The 16,882-nt window shown below is 42.0% G+C and overlaps 1 protein-coding gene across 4 annotated transcripts in view; it reads right to left on the reverse strand.

Moving 5' to 3' along the window:
* The window catches only part of LOC136436161 (dystrophin-like), a 229,422-nt gene that overhangs the window by 163,269 nt on the left and 49,271 nt on the right, over nucleotides 1-16,882 (reverse strand). For 3 of the 4 annotated variants that reach the window (XM_066429963.1, XM_066429956.1, XM_066429944.1), the window contains exons 9-31: nucleotides 16,309-16,524; nucleotides 14,975-15,157; nucleotides 14,458-14,639; nucleotides 13,770-13,920; nucleotides 12,697-12,787; nucleotides 11,848-12,086; nucleotides 11,189-11,371; nucleotides 10,886-10,912; nucleotides 10,137-10,270; nucleotides 9,318-9,759; nucleotides 8,416-8,596; nucleotides 7,665-7,810; nucleotides 7,315-7,527; nucleotides 6,721-6,834; nucleotides 5,868-6,023; nucleotides 5,239-5,409; nucleotides 4,683-4,859; nucleotides 3,945-4,079; nucleotides 3,696-3,719; nucleotides 3,254-3,406; nucleotides 2,624-2,785; nucleotides 2,073-2,201; nucleotides 822-995 (exon numbers count right to left, since the gene is read on the reverse strand). In XM_066429963.1, coding sequence (XP_066286060.1) covers nucleotides 822-995; nucleotides 2,073-2,201; nucleotides 2,624-2,785; nucleotides 3,254-3,406; nucleotides 3,696-3,719; nucleotides 3,945-4,079; nucleotides 4,683-4,859; nucleotides 5,239-5,409; nucleotides 5,868-6,023; nucleotides 6,721-6,834; nucleotides 7,315-7,527; nucleotides 7,665-7,810; nucleotides 8,416-8,596; nucleotides 9,318-9,759; nucleotides 10,137-10,270; nucleotides 10,886-10,912; nucleotides 11,189-11,371; nucleotides 11,848-12,086; nucleotides 12,697-12,787; nucleotides 13,770-13,920; nucleotides 14,458-14,639; nucleotides 14,975-15,157; nucleotides 16,309-16,524 — 3,783 coding nt within the window. The remainder of the gene's footprint in view (nucleotides 1-821; nucleotides 996-2,072; nucleotides 2,202-2,623; nucleotides 2,786-3,253; nucleotides 3,407-3,695; nucleotides 3,720-3,944; nucleotides 4,080-4,682; nucleotides 4,860-5,238; nucleotides 5,410-5,867; nucleotides 6,024-6,720; nucleotides 6,835-7,314; nucleotides 7,528-7,664; nucleotides 7,811-8,415; nucleotides 8,597-9,317; nucleotides 9,760-10,136; nucleotides 10,271-10,885; nucleotides 10,913-11,188; nucleotides 11,372-11,847; nucleotides 12,087-12,696; nucleotides 12,788-13,769; nucleotides 13,921-14,457; nucleotides 14,640-14,974; nucleotides 15,158-16,308; nucleotides 16,525-16,882) is intronic. The other variant, XM_066429949.1, reaches the window with a different exon arrangement.

Consider the following 16,882-nt stretch of genomic DNA (forward strand, 5'->3'; position numbering starts at 1 on the left):
CTAACTTTGACCTGAAGAACAAAACTTTAAAACACAACGTCTAAAGTATCTGTGATTTAGTTTTGTACTAACTAAACTTAAAGCTTAAAGCTGTCTATTCCTGGTGTCTTCCCAGAACCATTGATACCAGCACTGTCAAACCTCGTGTTAGATACTAATCTTACCATACAAAACATTCAGCACAAGTGTTTCACATAAAGAAACATAAACAGCAGATACAGTGTCCTCTGTCTTCATTACATGCCATCCTGTTCAAAGCATCATGTCATGATTAAAACTGGCTTAAATTCGGACATACTTACAGCTATACATCTGTATCCCATCTTTGTAATGTAAACAAATACTCAGTTTGCCAAAACAAAATGCCACTTGAACATGCTAATTGTAACAGTCTGATTTTTGCATTCTTATATTAGTTTAAGTCTTAGTCCTCCCTAAAGAGTTTATGGAATCTAACCATTTTATTTGCAGTCATGAACAGATTACAATGCAATTTGTTTACATATGCCAGCCAACTCTTTTTCATTTTTTCCTTTTGGTACCTTCTGTTAATATTATTCACATGATTCCCTAGCAAGTTTTTAGGAAAACGGTGATACAACATGACAGTGTTTATTTAGTTTACACATCAAAATTAACCAAATCATTCGGTAACAACAACAATATACTTAGAACATTCAGGGGGGGCCAGAAACCTCGTAGTTTTCTGCGGTCCAACACAAATATATGCTTGACAACAAGTTCTGTTGATTATGAGATACATATACATACCTTAGCAAACAAAATGCAGCAAATAAAAATAAGCAAATCAAGCGTCTCACCATGCAGATGTCGAGTTGTCCCTGCACCATTTCCGGCTCGTGGTGCTTCAACTCCAGCACACCCAGCTCCTTCTCAACGTTGTTCAGGATGTCGCGTACACGGCCCATCTTCGGCTCGAAGTCCGCCGGTTTCTGGTATTTGCGGAACTTTGCCTTTATCTCCACCATTCGCTTCTGTAGAAACAGTGAGGAAACACACAAATGAAACAGAACTTAGGATACTGTCATTCACTTTATCTACATGGTTGCAAAATTTCACGGTGTAAGGAAAATGGACATTTTCGCCGAACTTTAACTTCACGGTGGCCGCAAGTGATTAACAGAATGGATGTGTGAAGGAATTATAAATTATTACAACAGGTTTTTCACGGTACAGAGGTGACTGTGAAAACCGTGAACATAAAGTTACAGTGAAAGAAACAAGAATTACAGTATACATGTATGTACATGTAGATGCAAGAGTGACAATTTAATCCATCAACATCAATAGAAAGATCTTAGGCTTGACAGCTATTGCAAAGTATTCATATGTATCGTTGTGTATAAACTATAAAAAAACTTGGCTGTAGATAATGTAACATTTCTTAAAATCTTGATACTGGAACTCTATAGAAACCTTTCCAACCCTTACAACTACATCTTAGAAACAACATTATATATGTCTATCAATGGCATATGAACAGTTTGAAAAATCATCAAACTATTTAACAAACCATCATGCCTGACAAGAGCTCCACATCTCCCATCCTGACAACCATTTGTGCAACTCCCAGACTCAAACATCTCTTTTTAATGCACTGTTTCTGTTACAAGGTGGAAGGGGCCAACAGGGTCACTCGATTCCTCAACAAATTATGACACACTTGGATGAGCAGAGGGGAATGGAGATGTTTCAAGGTCAGAGTGACACATTCCAGTAATATTAGAAGGCCAAATCTGTTTAAAAAATCATGGCGCCCAGTACTGGCCTTGGACAGAAGAGGAAGTTGTAACTCAAAAGTGTCAATGCCAAATCCATATATCATAACTCCTCATAGAGTATAGTTAATAGTAAAAAAAGTGTAAACAGGACTTTTTTTACTTCTGTGTTGATCACTTATAAGACGGTTGATTCACTTTTTAACAGAGTAACAGTACATAACTAAAGAGTGCTGTTTACTTGTAACTGTGGCCAATCATCGACTTACAGGACTTCCAAGAAACTCTAAAATAGAATTCTGCCCAAGCAGATTGCTTTGGAATTTAGCTGACCTGTAGAATCTCAGACTGCTGCCTGATCCTGGTGGTGGCCTCCGTGCTGCCCTCTGCCATCAGTGCCTGACATTTCCGTCCGATCTCCTCCAGGTCATCGTCACGAGCATCAAACTCGTCCTGGAGTTGCTGCAATGGATAAACAAGTATCAACATCAGAAGCATTGTGAGTTGTATCTTATTGAACTGAATTGTAACGGTGTCAGAGCTGTTAAACACAAGGTAAGGAGCAGCTGCCTTTCTATACTACTCCAATTGACATCAACATGACAGCAATTGCCCAAAATGTAACAATGAGACTGTAGCAACTTGAGTAACTACTTTTGGCGCATGAGACTGTAGATTTTTGATACACTGTCAAGCAGTACCCCTACTCTTGTGTCCAAGTATAATGGGTCCTTATACACGGATTTAGCATATCTAATCCATACCATGGGTATAGGGGGGAAATATACTGCCTTTCCTGAAATGTCTTCTTCTTCTTCTTTTGCCACATGGTCAAATGGATTCAATGTCATTTTTCAGCCAAATGACTTGAATTTTTCCCCTACCTCGAACTCCTCGGGCACGTCGGAGGCACAGACGCCAGAGTTGATGCGGGACTGCAGGAGTTTGTCGGTCCGGGTGAACCAGCGCTCCAACTCCAGCACATCCTTCTCCAGGTCCTGGGCACTGGCAATCCTCTGTTCCAGGGCAGTCTGGCGCATCTTAGCCTGGGGGAATGGGCAATCAATTGTCAAATTTACTTTGTCCTGTATCCCCTACATGCAAAATATTGCATCTTCTTTGGGTTGTTACCCTCTGTAATTATGAAACCTGCAATTCCTCAAGGGCAGATTGACACATTTTAGCTTTGACGACCAAAACTCACTCTACAATATCAACTGTCCATTCATTTATTTTCGGATCTTCTCTGATGCATCTATAAAATCCTTTATGAAGCATGCAATTATGTATTATACATTACTTGTGATCAACATAAAACACAATGAACATCATGATCGATACAAAAACCACAAGTACTGGTACTTTTGTCTAAATGCTGTATCATTCAAAGAATCTGCAAACATAAGTATTTCTGATACTGAATACAAAAGTTACTCAAGAAGCTGGATACATTTCTAAAACATTCAGACAAATTTCTGATCGTCTGAAAATGTTAAGTCATCTTGTCCACTGACCTGTTGCTGCAGAGTGTCCCATCGCGAGGTAAAGGTCGTGACCTCTGTCTGTACAGGGTCCACCAGCACCTTGTGCTCCAGTAGCTTCTGGGACACCTCCTGGATCTTATCCCTGTTGTCAGAGGGATGGTTCCTCACATGATTCTCCAGGGCCTGAACATGCCAATTTGAAGAAGAAAAAAGTTTTATTTCTTAACTAAAAAAGAAGCACATGTCCTACAAATTACTGTTGACTCCTATTGGACAGATATGCACACAAAGAAGCAAGCATGCTACCCACACATCCCCCACACACACTCGTACATAGACAAAAATCTCTCTCTATCTCTCTTCCTCTCATCAAAATGAGCTGTCGATAGATTTTCTACGTCATGCATGCTGTGCCTGTCTTGTTCAGGTATCAGAGCACAACGCTAACAACCACTGAACTGAACCGACCTACCTGCATCCTAATCCTTCTCCTTCTCTTTAGCAAGAATCAGAGGAGACAAAATCAAGGGCATTTAGGACATTTACTGCCTTATCATACTTTATCATAATGATGTTGTAATAGCAAAATGCCAGTTCATAAGGCGATAAAGTCTCCCTACACAATTAGGAAAATGCTGCGTATGCCCAATCACCTTTATTTTTACTTTTCAATTTCAGACCACAGAGTAAAGTTGAGAAAGTTGCCCTTGTAGCTACTCACATCTAGGGCCTCGGAGATTTCCTCAGCGTCCCCGCCTACAGCCTCTGTCTGTTGGATCTTAGTCTCCAGGGTGGACAGCCACGTCTGCTCCTGTTCTAACAGCACCTGGAACTGCTGCCACAGGGTCCATACCTCCTGAAGGGTGGAAGAAACAACAAAAACATTTAAAACTTGCCCTTTGTTATAACATCTGCATCTGTACTTTATAGCAGATACAGAAACACATACAGATACAACTGGATAGATTTTGTTAAGTATCAGTACACATTTACGATACCACAGTTGCTTGAGTAACTTTTGTACTGTGTATCTTAATACCTAGATGTCTAACTTTCAATGTAGATTCAGATACACTGGCATAACACACAAGTTTATTTGTTTGAAGGAAATGCTTTCTACAGATGCCTGTTACAGGCAAATGAGAAAACGGCCTGTTCAACATTGCTGTGGCATACGCTTTCCCCCCAAACTGATCATGGTAGTGGAGACAGATGGGTCTACTTTGTATGCATAAAAAGCTTATAAGAGTGACACCTAATAGTGTAAAAGGACTTGAACTGGGTACAAAATATTTCCTTAGAGATATACAGCTTGATGAATTTTCTTTTCTGTAAAAGGGAGGAGAGCGTCTGATTACCACTTATCAAGAATAAAAAATGTAGCAGGTTTTAACAAGTTTGACACTGTTATAACACCTTCAAATGTTACAACAAAAACACAAATGTTTGCTGAACGTACCTGTGAGACCTCGTAGCGTTTGTTGACAGTATTACACAGCACAGTCCACCTCTCGTTCACCACCTGAAGATCATTGCCAAGTCCACCTGGGCTGCCTGCCTTGGTAACCATCTCATTCCCAACAGTGTTCAGTGCCTTCAGGTCTGGCTCTTTCTTGTTTAGGTCTGCTTTAAGTTTCTGATAATGATAAAAGATTTTTCATAAGAAAAAAAGCATTCAAAGTACTGTAAGTCTGATATTTTCTCTTCAACTAATTGAACGAAGACTGTAAAAAACAGAAGGACTTATGTTTTCAGTTTGTGCGGTGACACAGCAAATTCAATACTGTACAGTATGTGAATGCAAATTTAAATCACCACAAACTTGTGCGGTATATGCGGACTTGAAAGTTGTAAAAAAAGATCATTTGAAAAGTTTTCATCTTCAAAAAGCAAGCCAATGTTACTCTTCAAACCAAACCTAAACATTTTGAAAACTCTTTTCCATCACTATTCTCAAAGAAATGTTTCAGCAAATTTATCAGCAACCTTTTTTCAAGGACTAGGAACATTCCTACCTTATATTTCTTGATCCTAGGCTGGATGTCATCCGGATCTTCTAGAGGACCGTCCTCCTTCAGACCCTCCTTCTCCTTGTCTGTCAGCCATTCGCTGAAGGCCTCCAGCTGCAGCTGTAAGGAGCTGGTCTTCTTCATGGCTCCTTCAAGACTCTGCTTCTGGGACTTTTGCTACAGGGAAAGGACAATATGTGTGAGTTATACCACATGTAAGAGCGACTGTTATTACCAGTACCACAATACAATAATGGCATTGTTATGTTCAACAGCAAGACTTTCAGCACAAAAAGGTAGAAATAGATTTTCATCATCACCATCATATCAGGCTGTTATCCTGGACTAATTCTACTCTAACTGACTTCCATGCAAAAGTTTTCAGATAGTTACCAATGGCAGCAGAAAGGTTGGGCTTTCCCCATAGGCCAGTTTACCCCACTTAAGTCTTGTCTGAAGTACCAAGACAAGTTTCAAGGCCAATCGAAGGCAAGGAAGAGTTGTGCTGGTTAAGGAATTTTCCCAGGCCCTTTCAAAGCAAGGCATCATAATAGACTGCTTCTCTTTACAAATAAAGTAAGGTTTGAAAAGACGTGTGCTGGTGATGAAGCAATGAATATTTCCTCAGGTATTACCTTCTTCGTGATGGCGTCCCAGCGTTCGTTCAGGTCCTTCAGCTCCTGTTTGAGTTTCTTGGAGAAGTCGGGGTGTGCCTCGGGTACCAGCCTCTTGCCTGCTTCGTTCACATTGTTCATGTTGTGTTGGAGGGAGGCTATGTCCTTCTGAAGGGACTGCACACACAAAAGGAGGGGGTTAGATAGTACAAACTGAAGAGGTAGTCCATCAATGTCAAGTCAACTATAGCTATGAAAAACAAAATAGCTCAGTTACAAGTACCAGCAAGTGGTTATGAAGAAGGAAGTGGACAGAAAGTGACGGCTGGAACTTTTAAAAGCTCACTTAGTCCGAAACATCTCGAGATATTCTATATATAGACAAGACTTATATGTCGTAAATCTGTTGAATCTGCGATGTTTCCGTACCCTTAGAGACCGGTGACTTCTTTTATATATCTAAGTAAGTAGTTGTATGTCCAATATGTTTTTTTCATTGGCCATCGGCACAGTAGTTATCGTTTTAGTGCAAGATGTAACCTAATATGTAAAGTTTCCCCATGCAATTCAGCAATTGGCTGCAATATGGGATGAGATGTACAAGATTTTAGAACTGAATAAATCGTTATTATAAAACTTACAGTAGTTTCTAAAAGGATGATTATACTACTGTATTACTAGTTTAGTTCCTGCTGAGTTATATGAATGACACAAGATGATGACGTTAACAATAAGGGTAATGGTTTAGCCTTTAGCAGGGTGAAGCTGGAGATGTAATAGGGTTAGAAATAAGGGGAAACTGTATTATCATCTTGGTTGAGTGCAGTCTTCATGTAGTTCCCAAATGTGACAGTTAGTTAGTTACTGTTTGTACCTTGCTCTGTTCTAGTTGAGCCTGTAGGGTCTCGGTGTCTCCCACAGCTGCCTCCTCAGAGTGGATGTACACATCCACCTCATCCATCCACGTCCGCAGGCCATCGCCTTCCTTCTGCAGGGGGGACAGACAGGCATCAGTTTATTCAACAACTCTCCTCAAGTTTCAACAATATCTGTTTGGCATTTTGGTAAATTTCTGGCTTCAACATCTTAGCTCTCTTTTAACAGTCCACACGATAATAAAAAAAAATGCTTGTAGGTGCTAAAAATGTTGCAATCTAGTAAACATGATTGATCGTTGCATTTCCCTAAAGCAAAAGCAGTTGGTTAAAAGGGGAGGTGGTACACAGGTCTTTAATTTCTGGAAAAAAGTTTCAAATTTGTCCCCTTAATCTTACTAAAGCAATCAAAGGAGCCATATTTCTAATCGGACAGTGTGCGAGGAATTTATGCAAGTTTCAAAAGAAATTTACCAGTCAACATTTTGAGAGTACAGACAACCAAAACATTGGCAGGAGAATTCATCCTCGTGTGCAAGTCTCTCTTAATCTCAGGAAATAACTACAGCTATCAAAGGAGCTATGTTCCGTACCTGATATTGCGTAAGGAGCTCCACCCCCTTGTCCAGGTGTTCCAGCCTGTCCTCGGTCATGGCGCAGACGTTACTCCAGCGCTCGTTCAGCCCGTTCAGCTCCTTCTGCAGGCCGCGGGCCCTGTCCGGCGGGGAGCTCTCCACAACCTGCTTCCCCGTGGTGTTTACAAAGTCCAGACTCTTCTGCTGGTCCTTCAGGGCCTGCTGCACCTCCTAGAAATACAACACAAAACAATTCAGTATTTTTGGTACCATCTGTCATTACAGTCAAAACTGCCCAAGAAGACCAATTCGGCATAGGTAAGGACCTTCTGACGGTAGGAAAAGATTTGTTTGAAAACCTGTGTTACCTTGAACTTCTGCTGCTGGTCCTTCATGGCTGGGATGTCGGCAATGTAGAACTTCTCGGTTGTGAGGAGGGATTCTACATTGTCGATCCACTGGGTCAGGGCCTTCATGGCCTCCAGGAACTGCTTAGGAGGGGCCTGCTCAAGAGCTATAGTAGAAAGTAAAAAGGTACAAATGGTTATATTTCCCCACAAGCATATAAGCCAGGATAACATTGGAACAAGAAATTTAAAGCTGACTGGCTCAGTATTATAGATGCAATCATACATGAACTGTCATATTTTCTTCGTAATTTGATACAAGTTACCCTGATGAAGGATAGACAAAAAGTTAAGTCACAAATTTGTGGTCAAACTAGGTTCTTAACTTATTCCTATTCATCATAAGCAGCAGCAGCACCAGCATCAATCCTCCTCTTTACGAAGCGCAGAAAGCTGCTTGTCATTCATTATAGAGAGAAGTTCATCTCCTTCTAAATTAGCTTTAGTTCATTCATACCTATCATTACCTATGAATGCTAGCCGTTACATCTGGGTATGTCTAAAGAAAGCAGTTAGTACCTTCTTTTGTAACAAAAATTTGAGAAAGCTTCCATATCAGTCAATTTGAACTACTGCAGATGTGTGCAAGGCAATTAACCTTTTCCCTACTACCTAACCCCGTAACCAACAGAGAATTGTAGCCAAATGGCTACTTCAGTGTGCTAAAGGTTAAACCGGAAAAATTTTCCAGGCAGCTAGGACAAAATGGTACCTTTGGTGAGATCCTTCTCCCTGGCTGCCATCTTGGCCACCAGTTCCTCCCACTGCAGCTGGAACTGTGTCAGGTCCTGCTGCAGGTGCTTGGGCGGGTCGGAGGAGTCGGACAGCTGCGAGCCCAGGCTGTTCTGCTGCTCCACACGATCGCTGTGGGCTGCCATGTCCGTCACTTCAACCTGCGGGAAACGGGAGGTAGTTTTTGAGTACAAACACGAAATGGCATTAACTCAAATAACTGTTAACCCAAAAGGTGTCTGAGCTTAAGTGCTGGACAGTAAATTTTATAATGCTGCCTTTTTTCATGTGCTATTCATGTATATTGTACCTAATGCATTAGCTACAGTCTGTCCACAAATAACTAATAAATGTAATTTTATACCATGACTTATTGGCATTTGTCCTGCTTGAACATCTTGATACATGGAGATTTTTCATTCAGTACTTAAGGAAGGAAGAGCAAGGAAACATTTCACAATTTACTGTAGTAGTTAGTAGTAGTAGTAAAGGTAAATGTAAAGCGGTCAAACCTAAGATGAAGGACGACGCTATTTCGTTAGCTAGTAGTGCAATGCGGCTTCGCAACGGCTCGCGTTTTTGGCCAAACACACTGGGTCACCCCTACTCTTCTAGATAAGTGTGTTGGGTTCTTTTAGTAGTAGTAGTAGAATCCAGTATTTCCTTTTACTGCTGTGGGGGCCCTGACACAGGTGGGCAGCAGTCGACTAGCCTTCACAACATGCCACACCCTTTCATTTCATTCTTAAGCGCCATTTCAACAACCATCAAAATAATAGCCTCCTTCTTCTATTTTGGAAAGTGTTGGTTGTCTCTCAACATAATTTCACAAATAAAACAGCCAAAATTTTTTGACTTCTTATTAATTTGACCGACACTTACTTGTAGTTCATCTATCTGTTGCTTTATCATGACTGCATCATCACTCGGCTTGTCCTGGGCCTGTAGCCACTTCATCTTCTTACCGGTGACCTCTCTCAGCACCTCCAGCTCCGTGTAGAACTGCTTACACAACCGCGCCATCTGCAGTTTCCTTTTCCTGTCATTGATCAACACGCAGATCTCGTTCCAACGCTCCATGAACGTATTCAAACGCGTCTCCAGCTGGATCTTGTCGTCCTCCTCTTCAATGAGCGTGACGCCGGTTTCCTGGATGGTCTGTACGCGGCCCTGGTAGGACATGATGTTCTCGTCCAGCTGGTTGAACTTGTCGGTCTGAGCCTGCAGGCTGTTTGAGGTAGCGGGGTTGGTGTAGGCGGGAGACAACAGCAGGGTTTCTGTGTCGTCGATCCAGGCAAGAAGTGTCACAATCTCACTGTCAAACCTGCAAAGCAAGCAAGACCATGTTTATACTCTTTAAAAAATACGTCAAGTCAATTCCTCTTAACTGCTGGATAAATCTTAAATTTTAAGAATGTATCAACACAATGTTCATGTGTAATAGCACTTAATGGTGCGTTTCTAACTTTGAAGCATTGGTAACAGACGATAAAAGATCAAAAGATTGTTCAATCTTCAGTTAATGACATAAAAATATGGAAATTCAGACATCATCTACATGTAGTGATATCAACAACTTAACACACACAGAGGCTTATGAGTTATCATTTGCTGATAAACAAAGGCAAGTTAACCTGAAAATCAGTGATATTTTCAAATTTCTCAAGTAATAACTAAACCAGAAAGAGGATATCATGTTACCTCCTTCTCTGCTGGCTCACAGGTTTCTTGGGAGGTGGGGGAGGCGGAGCTTTCTGGGTCAGTTTCTGCGTCATCTTGGTGACCGTCTCGGTGATCGTGGTGGTCTTCTTGGGGACGGCGGCCGAGGCGGACATCTGCGGGATTGAGAGCTTTATATAACACATGTGGCGTCAGTAAAGCGGGGGGAAGCGGTGGCATGAAGGAGAACCGGTTAGTACCAGTGCTTCTGTATCACTGGGAGCGTGCAGCCAGGCAGGGTCGCATAGAAAACAAGACATTCAGGAATGAAAGCTTTTCAAAGTGAACAATGCAAAGACAGACTCCACAAATAAGCTGATACTACATGGTTAGTGTTTGTAGGATGGACATGTATCGGAACAATACTGGCTGATATTCATACATGCTGAGGACTTGACAAATATGATGAGAAGACGGTAAAGACTACATTTCCCGTGAAACATTGAGAGAAAAAAACTTGCAAAGTAACATTTTATGCACTGATGGTAGGTAAGAAGTCCACAATGGACAAAAAGGTATGTTACTCCCAACTCAAGTGTGTGAAACAAGTAAACGTGGTTTTGGCAGTTTTTGAGGGTTCGTTTACCAAAGCAACTGACAAAATAGATCACTGAAAAGGATTTATATGAGGCGTGATGTGCCCGAAAGATGACATGTCTACAATAAACGGGCACAAAAACTAAGGCAGTGACTTCTGGCAAAAGGCAGCCAATGAGCAAAAACTGCCTCACCAGATGCATGCCAGCGTGCAAATAACCCTGTAGACACACAGGAGAGACACAAGACAAGGCACAAGGAAGTTAGAACTTCTTAAAGATGTTGCCGAACATCTTGTGACAAACATTGAAGGAGTCAACTGACTTTGTTATTATTGGTGGTGATCTACATGTATTTCACAGTGCTCAATATATACTGGACATCCGACACAAGAACAAACACAAATCAGAAGGTAAAGTTGTTTGCACATCCGAATAACACAAGGGTATGCCACAATGCAGACATGCTCTTCAAGTTTCCAATAAGGACATCTTTACCAGTTTACTATAGTTCTCCATCTTCTGGACGATGGCGTCCCAGCGTTGCGTGAACTCCTCGATCTTGCCCTGAATCCCCTCCACGGCGGAGGAGGAGCGGTCCAGGTGCTGAACGACCTCCGCAGCCTTCTGGCTCAACACCTGGAAGGTCGGCTGCTTGGCCTCCATTTCGTGTTCTAAAATCTATCGAGTGGGGAGGGGGGCAACATTTCATCATTACTTTCCGAAATGCACACACGACATACAGTAATGCAAGAAAATGTAATACACACTACAATAGACAGACCATTTCTTGAAATGTCTTCTAAACATGAGTGCACTTTCACTAAGGTATAACTTGCATAACAGTAAGTTCGAAGTAACAGAAAAGTTTAATCTTTTTTGAGAGAAAAAAATATTTTCAACTCAAAGCTTCAGCCCAAACTGTTAACAGTACAAAGAAAGCTTTCTATTTATTACAAATCTTCGAAATCAAACACTTTCTCTAACTACCTTTGAAATAAATATTTTTAAAAATGGCCAAATTCAAAGTCACTCATGAACGATAAGTGAATGCTATCTAAAACTTCTGATTCTTTAGAGTATGTACCCAGTTGCTTGATCTATTTTGTACTATGTAATGTTCTACCTGGATGTTTAACCTTTATTGGCCTCCCTACCTTTAGTTTCTTGACCTGTGCAACAATGACATTGGGATCGCTGAGGTTGGCGTGCTGCATGGTCTGCAGGGCGCCCTCCTTGTCGGTCAGCCAGTCGTGGAAGTCCATCTGCTCCAGGTTGAATACCTGCCAGCGCACCAGGACCTCCTGTAGCACCATCCAGCGGTCCTCCGTCCACTTACACACCCAGGCCCACCGCTCGCCCAGGTTCTGGAGCTGTGCCTCAAGGGCTTGGGTGGCTGGAGGGGACATGGGTACAGCATATTGTAGATCAAACAGGTCAAACTCAACGCATAATGCTTGAGACAAAGAGCAATGCTTTTTCAACAGCTGGAAGTGTAGTGTGGCTTCACTACGGCTCACATTTTCCACCAAGCATAACGGGTCACCCCACTCTTGTTGATTGTAGATAAGCATATAAGCTTTCATCCAGAGTCAACTTCAGCACCAACACTACTCTTGAGGTAGGTCTACTATATGGCTTGGGTTGTCAATAGTAAACTTTGCAGCAAGCTACAAAGACTAGACGTCTAAGATATCTTCACATAAACACCCAGGTACTGCACAGAACACTGTTGAGACTGACTAACATTCTAGAAAAGGTAATGACAGTTAGTAGCTTAGCTTCTACAGTCTTCTACACATTTCCTACAGTCTCCTGTTCTCTCGTTGCTGGTACTGCTTCTCTATGTGCTACTCAGACGCAAGGACTGAAAAATATCTCCAAAGACAGAAAAAACAAAGGACACTGACATATAACACAGGGAGAACGTCTACAAGATGTACATCACATCAGCAGGACGACTGAGGGGGACAGACGACACGTGACTGTACGCAGTCATCACTAACCGTTCTCGGGGCTGTTTTCATCTACCACCACCACCATATGAGTCAGGGAGTTCACCTGAAGCTGCTGCGTCTCCAAGCCCTCCTGTAGGGTCTGCAAACAAACAAGAATGTTTCACTTAAAACATCTGCTTTCCATATATATCTCGTGTGCACATAACTATAGGATGTATAGGCACTGCAGAAAAACAGCTTTCTTTCTACATTAAGTCAATCTTGGTAGATAAGACACTGCTTTCCAGTCAGCGTGATGTAACACACTATCATGGTGAGGCAAGGTCTTGCAGGGAACAGTTTGACGTTGCTCTTGTCCCTTTAAAATCCTTCCCCATTGTGTTCAAAGACTGTTAGTATTACCAGGTCTTTTCCGGGGATGGCACAACATCAACTTCACTTCTATTCACAGTTTGGCCTTGGTCTACAACACGGTTGTGCAAGGAAGAAACATGTCAAGTGTCTTGTGTGGTGCCGACCACCTGTTTTAAGTTCGAGCCAAGGAAAACGTCTTTGGAGCTGATCTTTATCTTTCCTTGCCTTTCATCTTGCAAGTCAAAAGGCTTCAATTCTGTGACAGAAATTGCTTTAAAAGCTGTGTACACAACAAACGGCTACTAGACACTGTTGCCTTGCTTCAGGCCAAAGCCGTGGGTCACGGTAACTGGATTCGGCATGTCTATGACTTGTATGGCTGGTATGTGCGACCCCATAGCACAACCAGTATACACAACAAACACAGAAATACACATCTCAACCCCTGCTAATCTGTCTCTGTCTGTGTGCATCAGACATGCTCTATATTGTCTGACATAAGTCTTCAGAAAAAAAAGAAGGAATAGTATGGGGTTGTGTGAAAATGGAAGAAAAAAATTATAAGGAGGCAAAGGGTAAACTTTGACCTTGACATGGGTGAGGCCTACACTGTTTCCATTTCTTGCATGCTAAAATTGAATTTTACATATACAATCACCATTCTCCTATACTTCACCATACCCTATCTTTTCACAAAACACTTGTATGTTTTGTCTTCATATCCTTCAAATGACCTTCAGGAACAACATGGCAGCATGATGACCTACCTTGTGTTCATCCACCTGCCTGCGGACCTGGTCAAGGTCAGGACCGATGCCTTGTGTGTCCATGACCTTGATCCTCTGTTCCGTGCCAGACAGCCAGGCGTCCAGCTGGTCCAGCTGCTTCTGCTGTAGGTTCATCAGCACCTCATGTAGCCTGAAGGTCATACACAGCAGTGGAATGAACATTTAGTGCATGGTGAAAGAAAACATCTGTGTGAGACCACCCAAACCTTTAGACAATGTCTGTGTAAATGACAATTCATAGCGAAACAGAACAGCTGTAAAGGACCATCAGAATATTTTCAAAGTGTCTGATATGGATAAGTAGACAATAAAATTTGCTACTGCAGAACAATGTAACAAACAAGACAGCAAGTACACCAAAGAATCTTGCCTCCAAAACAAAACATCAGAACCATTTGCTGTGTTGGGAAAATGACAACGCCGAGACTCGGTATTCGAGCAGTTTTGAATGTACATGTATTCATATTTTTCAAGAATGACAAATAATCGGACCACTCCCATCTTTATACCTTTCCTGCAGAAGAAAGAAATATTATACTGTTGTTCTCTTTCTTCTAAACATGCCATAGATCTATTCTACTTCATGTACATATGACAGAAGCATACACAAGGAACAGAGTTCTTCTGCATCATGAAAGTAGCCACACAAAAAAGGCGGAGTTCTCACTTGGATTGCCTGTCCATGGACTGGACGCGGAGCACCTCCCAGCGACTGTTGAGGAGGCTCATCTGCTCGCGGATCTCGTTCTCCTCGTCCTCCGTGATCTTGCCCTCCATGATGAGCTGGTTCCCGGCCTGGAGCACGCTGCCCACCCGGCTCTGGTGCGACGTCAGCTCCATCATGAAGCTCTGCAGACATCAACAACATTCATTATAAGCTGCAGATTACACATGTGGCGTCGTGTGGCGAAACGGGTTACAAATGTGGCGTTGTGTGGCGCAACAGTTAAGAGTGTTAGACTCAGAACCTATAGGTCCCAGCTTTGATGCTCACCATGCCACAATTTGTGCCCTTGGGAAAGCTTTTGGACACTTCTGATATAAAATTATCACCCAATTGTGGTTAACAGTGGCATTAAATGTCAATTTCATAAAGATTCCAGCAACTAGAATATTTCCAGTTTTCATGCCTCATAAAAAGCTCTGAGTGCCTTTAAGACATGAGACATATCATTGACACCTACCTCGTGTTCATGGAACTGGTCCTTGACATCGTCCACCAGGTCGGAGATGTCCCCCTGATGCTGGAGCTTCTCCTCGGCGGCCAGCAGCCAGGCCAGGACCTCCTCCAGGGCATTCTGGTACACTCCCAGGTCCACGCCGCTGCGCTGGCGGGCAGGGCTCGCACGGGTCGCTCCCTGTGTCTGCTGAACAACAAAGACAACACAAGTCACATAGCCATCATTTACATAAGGTGACATGCATAAGACAGTTTGGATCTACTCATTCTTTATCCCCTGACGAAGGATATGGTTGCAAAGTCAGAAATTTGTGTAAGTCCTTTGTGTTGGAAGTTAAGGTTAACTACGTTTCATAACCTTGACACATTAAACAATTAGACTTAATTTTTTTTAAATTCAATACGATTAGACTGTGACTTTCTGCTTTGTTTAATTCATTCAACCATGAGGGGCAAACAATTCACTCAAAGTTTTCCAAATTTGTAAAAAAATCATACAGCAAGCACCTTCATCTTGGACTTACGATTTGTTTAAAATTTGACGTGAATGGCTTAAAATTTGCAAGTTGTTTCTCTAAATTAAACAGCATTCCGATTGATAATTGTAGAGCAATGAAATGAGTTGACACTAGATTTAGATTGCAGGATCAGGACTTCAAAATGGGTTTAGTATTTCTGGCATCATTGAAATTTGGCATGGTATGAATTATGCATGAGAGGATTCATTTAGTCCGATGTACAACATTTGGCAAAATCACAACATCATTGCGGAACAGGAGCAGAGGCAAAAATGACGCGGCAGTTTCTACGCTCTAGAGCAGCAGCAGTGACAGGAGCGAGACGAGGCGACAGGACGGCTTTGTCGGCACCCCACACCACAAGAACGCACCACTGGAATGAAGGGTGAAGGCTGCAAAAACAAGTGGCCATGAGAGACGCTACTCAAGGGCAAGTGAAGGTCATCTGGGTAGGCCATCTTCTTGAAATTGTTCCAAACCAACGACTACCTTTTCTTGATAAAATAATGTAGAAGAACTGACTTTGCCATCCCATTTTTGAAAGCCATGAACTTAAGGTGATTTTGTAGATATGCTTTGATAGATTCTAATGCAAAGAGTGTTAATTCTCAAAGAATGTTAAATCTGGCATACAACTTTGAAGCAGCTTTTGGCAATCCCCCAACAAATAGGTCAAATAAAACCCATGATCAAGAGTGATCCAAGAATATTTTTTTCAGTTTGAAAGGACTTGCTGTGACCTTCATAAGCCTCGGGATAGGGACTGGAAGATGGGAGGATAAAAACACACGGAGAGATCAGAAATCCTTTGCTGAATAACCTTGACTTGCTGTACTTCTTGTTTGACTTGCAGTACTTCAGGTTTGACTTGAACTTCTTGTTTCACTTCCTGTTGTTTGACCTTGGTGGTCACTACTTCCTGTTTGACCACGACCTGGCTTTCGTTCCGTTGGATGGTGACCGTCGAGGTTTTGGTCACGGTACCATCCACCATGACTTCTGTCTCCTGCTTGTTGCTCACAGTCTTTAGCGCCCTCTGTGGAATTGTGCAAGAATAACAGTACAGCTTCAGGACTGCCCCTTGCCTTCAGTGCTTTCCATTCAGATCAGAGATACACACCATCTTTCAAGTGTTGCAATTCACACCTTTGAGACTGTTTCAACGTTTGGAAAAGCAGTTTGCTTTGAAGCCATAGTTGAAAATACCACTACAGTGGGTGGTTTGTGTCAATGTCAAATTCAATGTTCATCAGTCGTTCAACTTTTGTTAAAAGACAGTTGGACGTACATGCCATCTATTTCAAGTGGCAAAGAACAATCTTTTAATGTACTTGGCTACAAATCTGGGGGAAAAGCACTGAAAGCAGTATAAGGAAGTATCACACAATAACCAC

This window comes from Branchiostoma lanceolatum, chromosome 1 (assembly GCF_035083965.1).
Source record: "Branchiostoma lanceolatum isolate klBraLanc5 chromosome 1, klBraLanc5.hap2, whole genome shotgun sequence".
In the NCBI taxonomy this organism is placed as follows: Eukaryota; Metazoa; Chordata; class Leptocardii; order Amphioxiformes; family Branchiostomatidae; genus Branchiostoma; species Branchiostoma lanceolatum.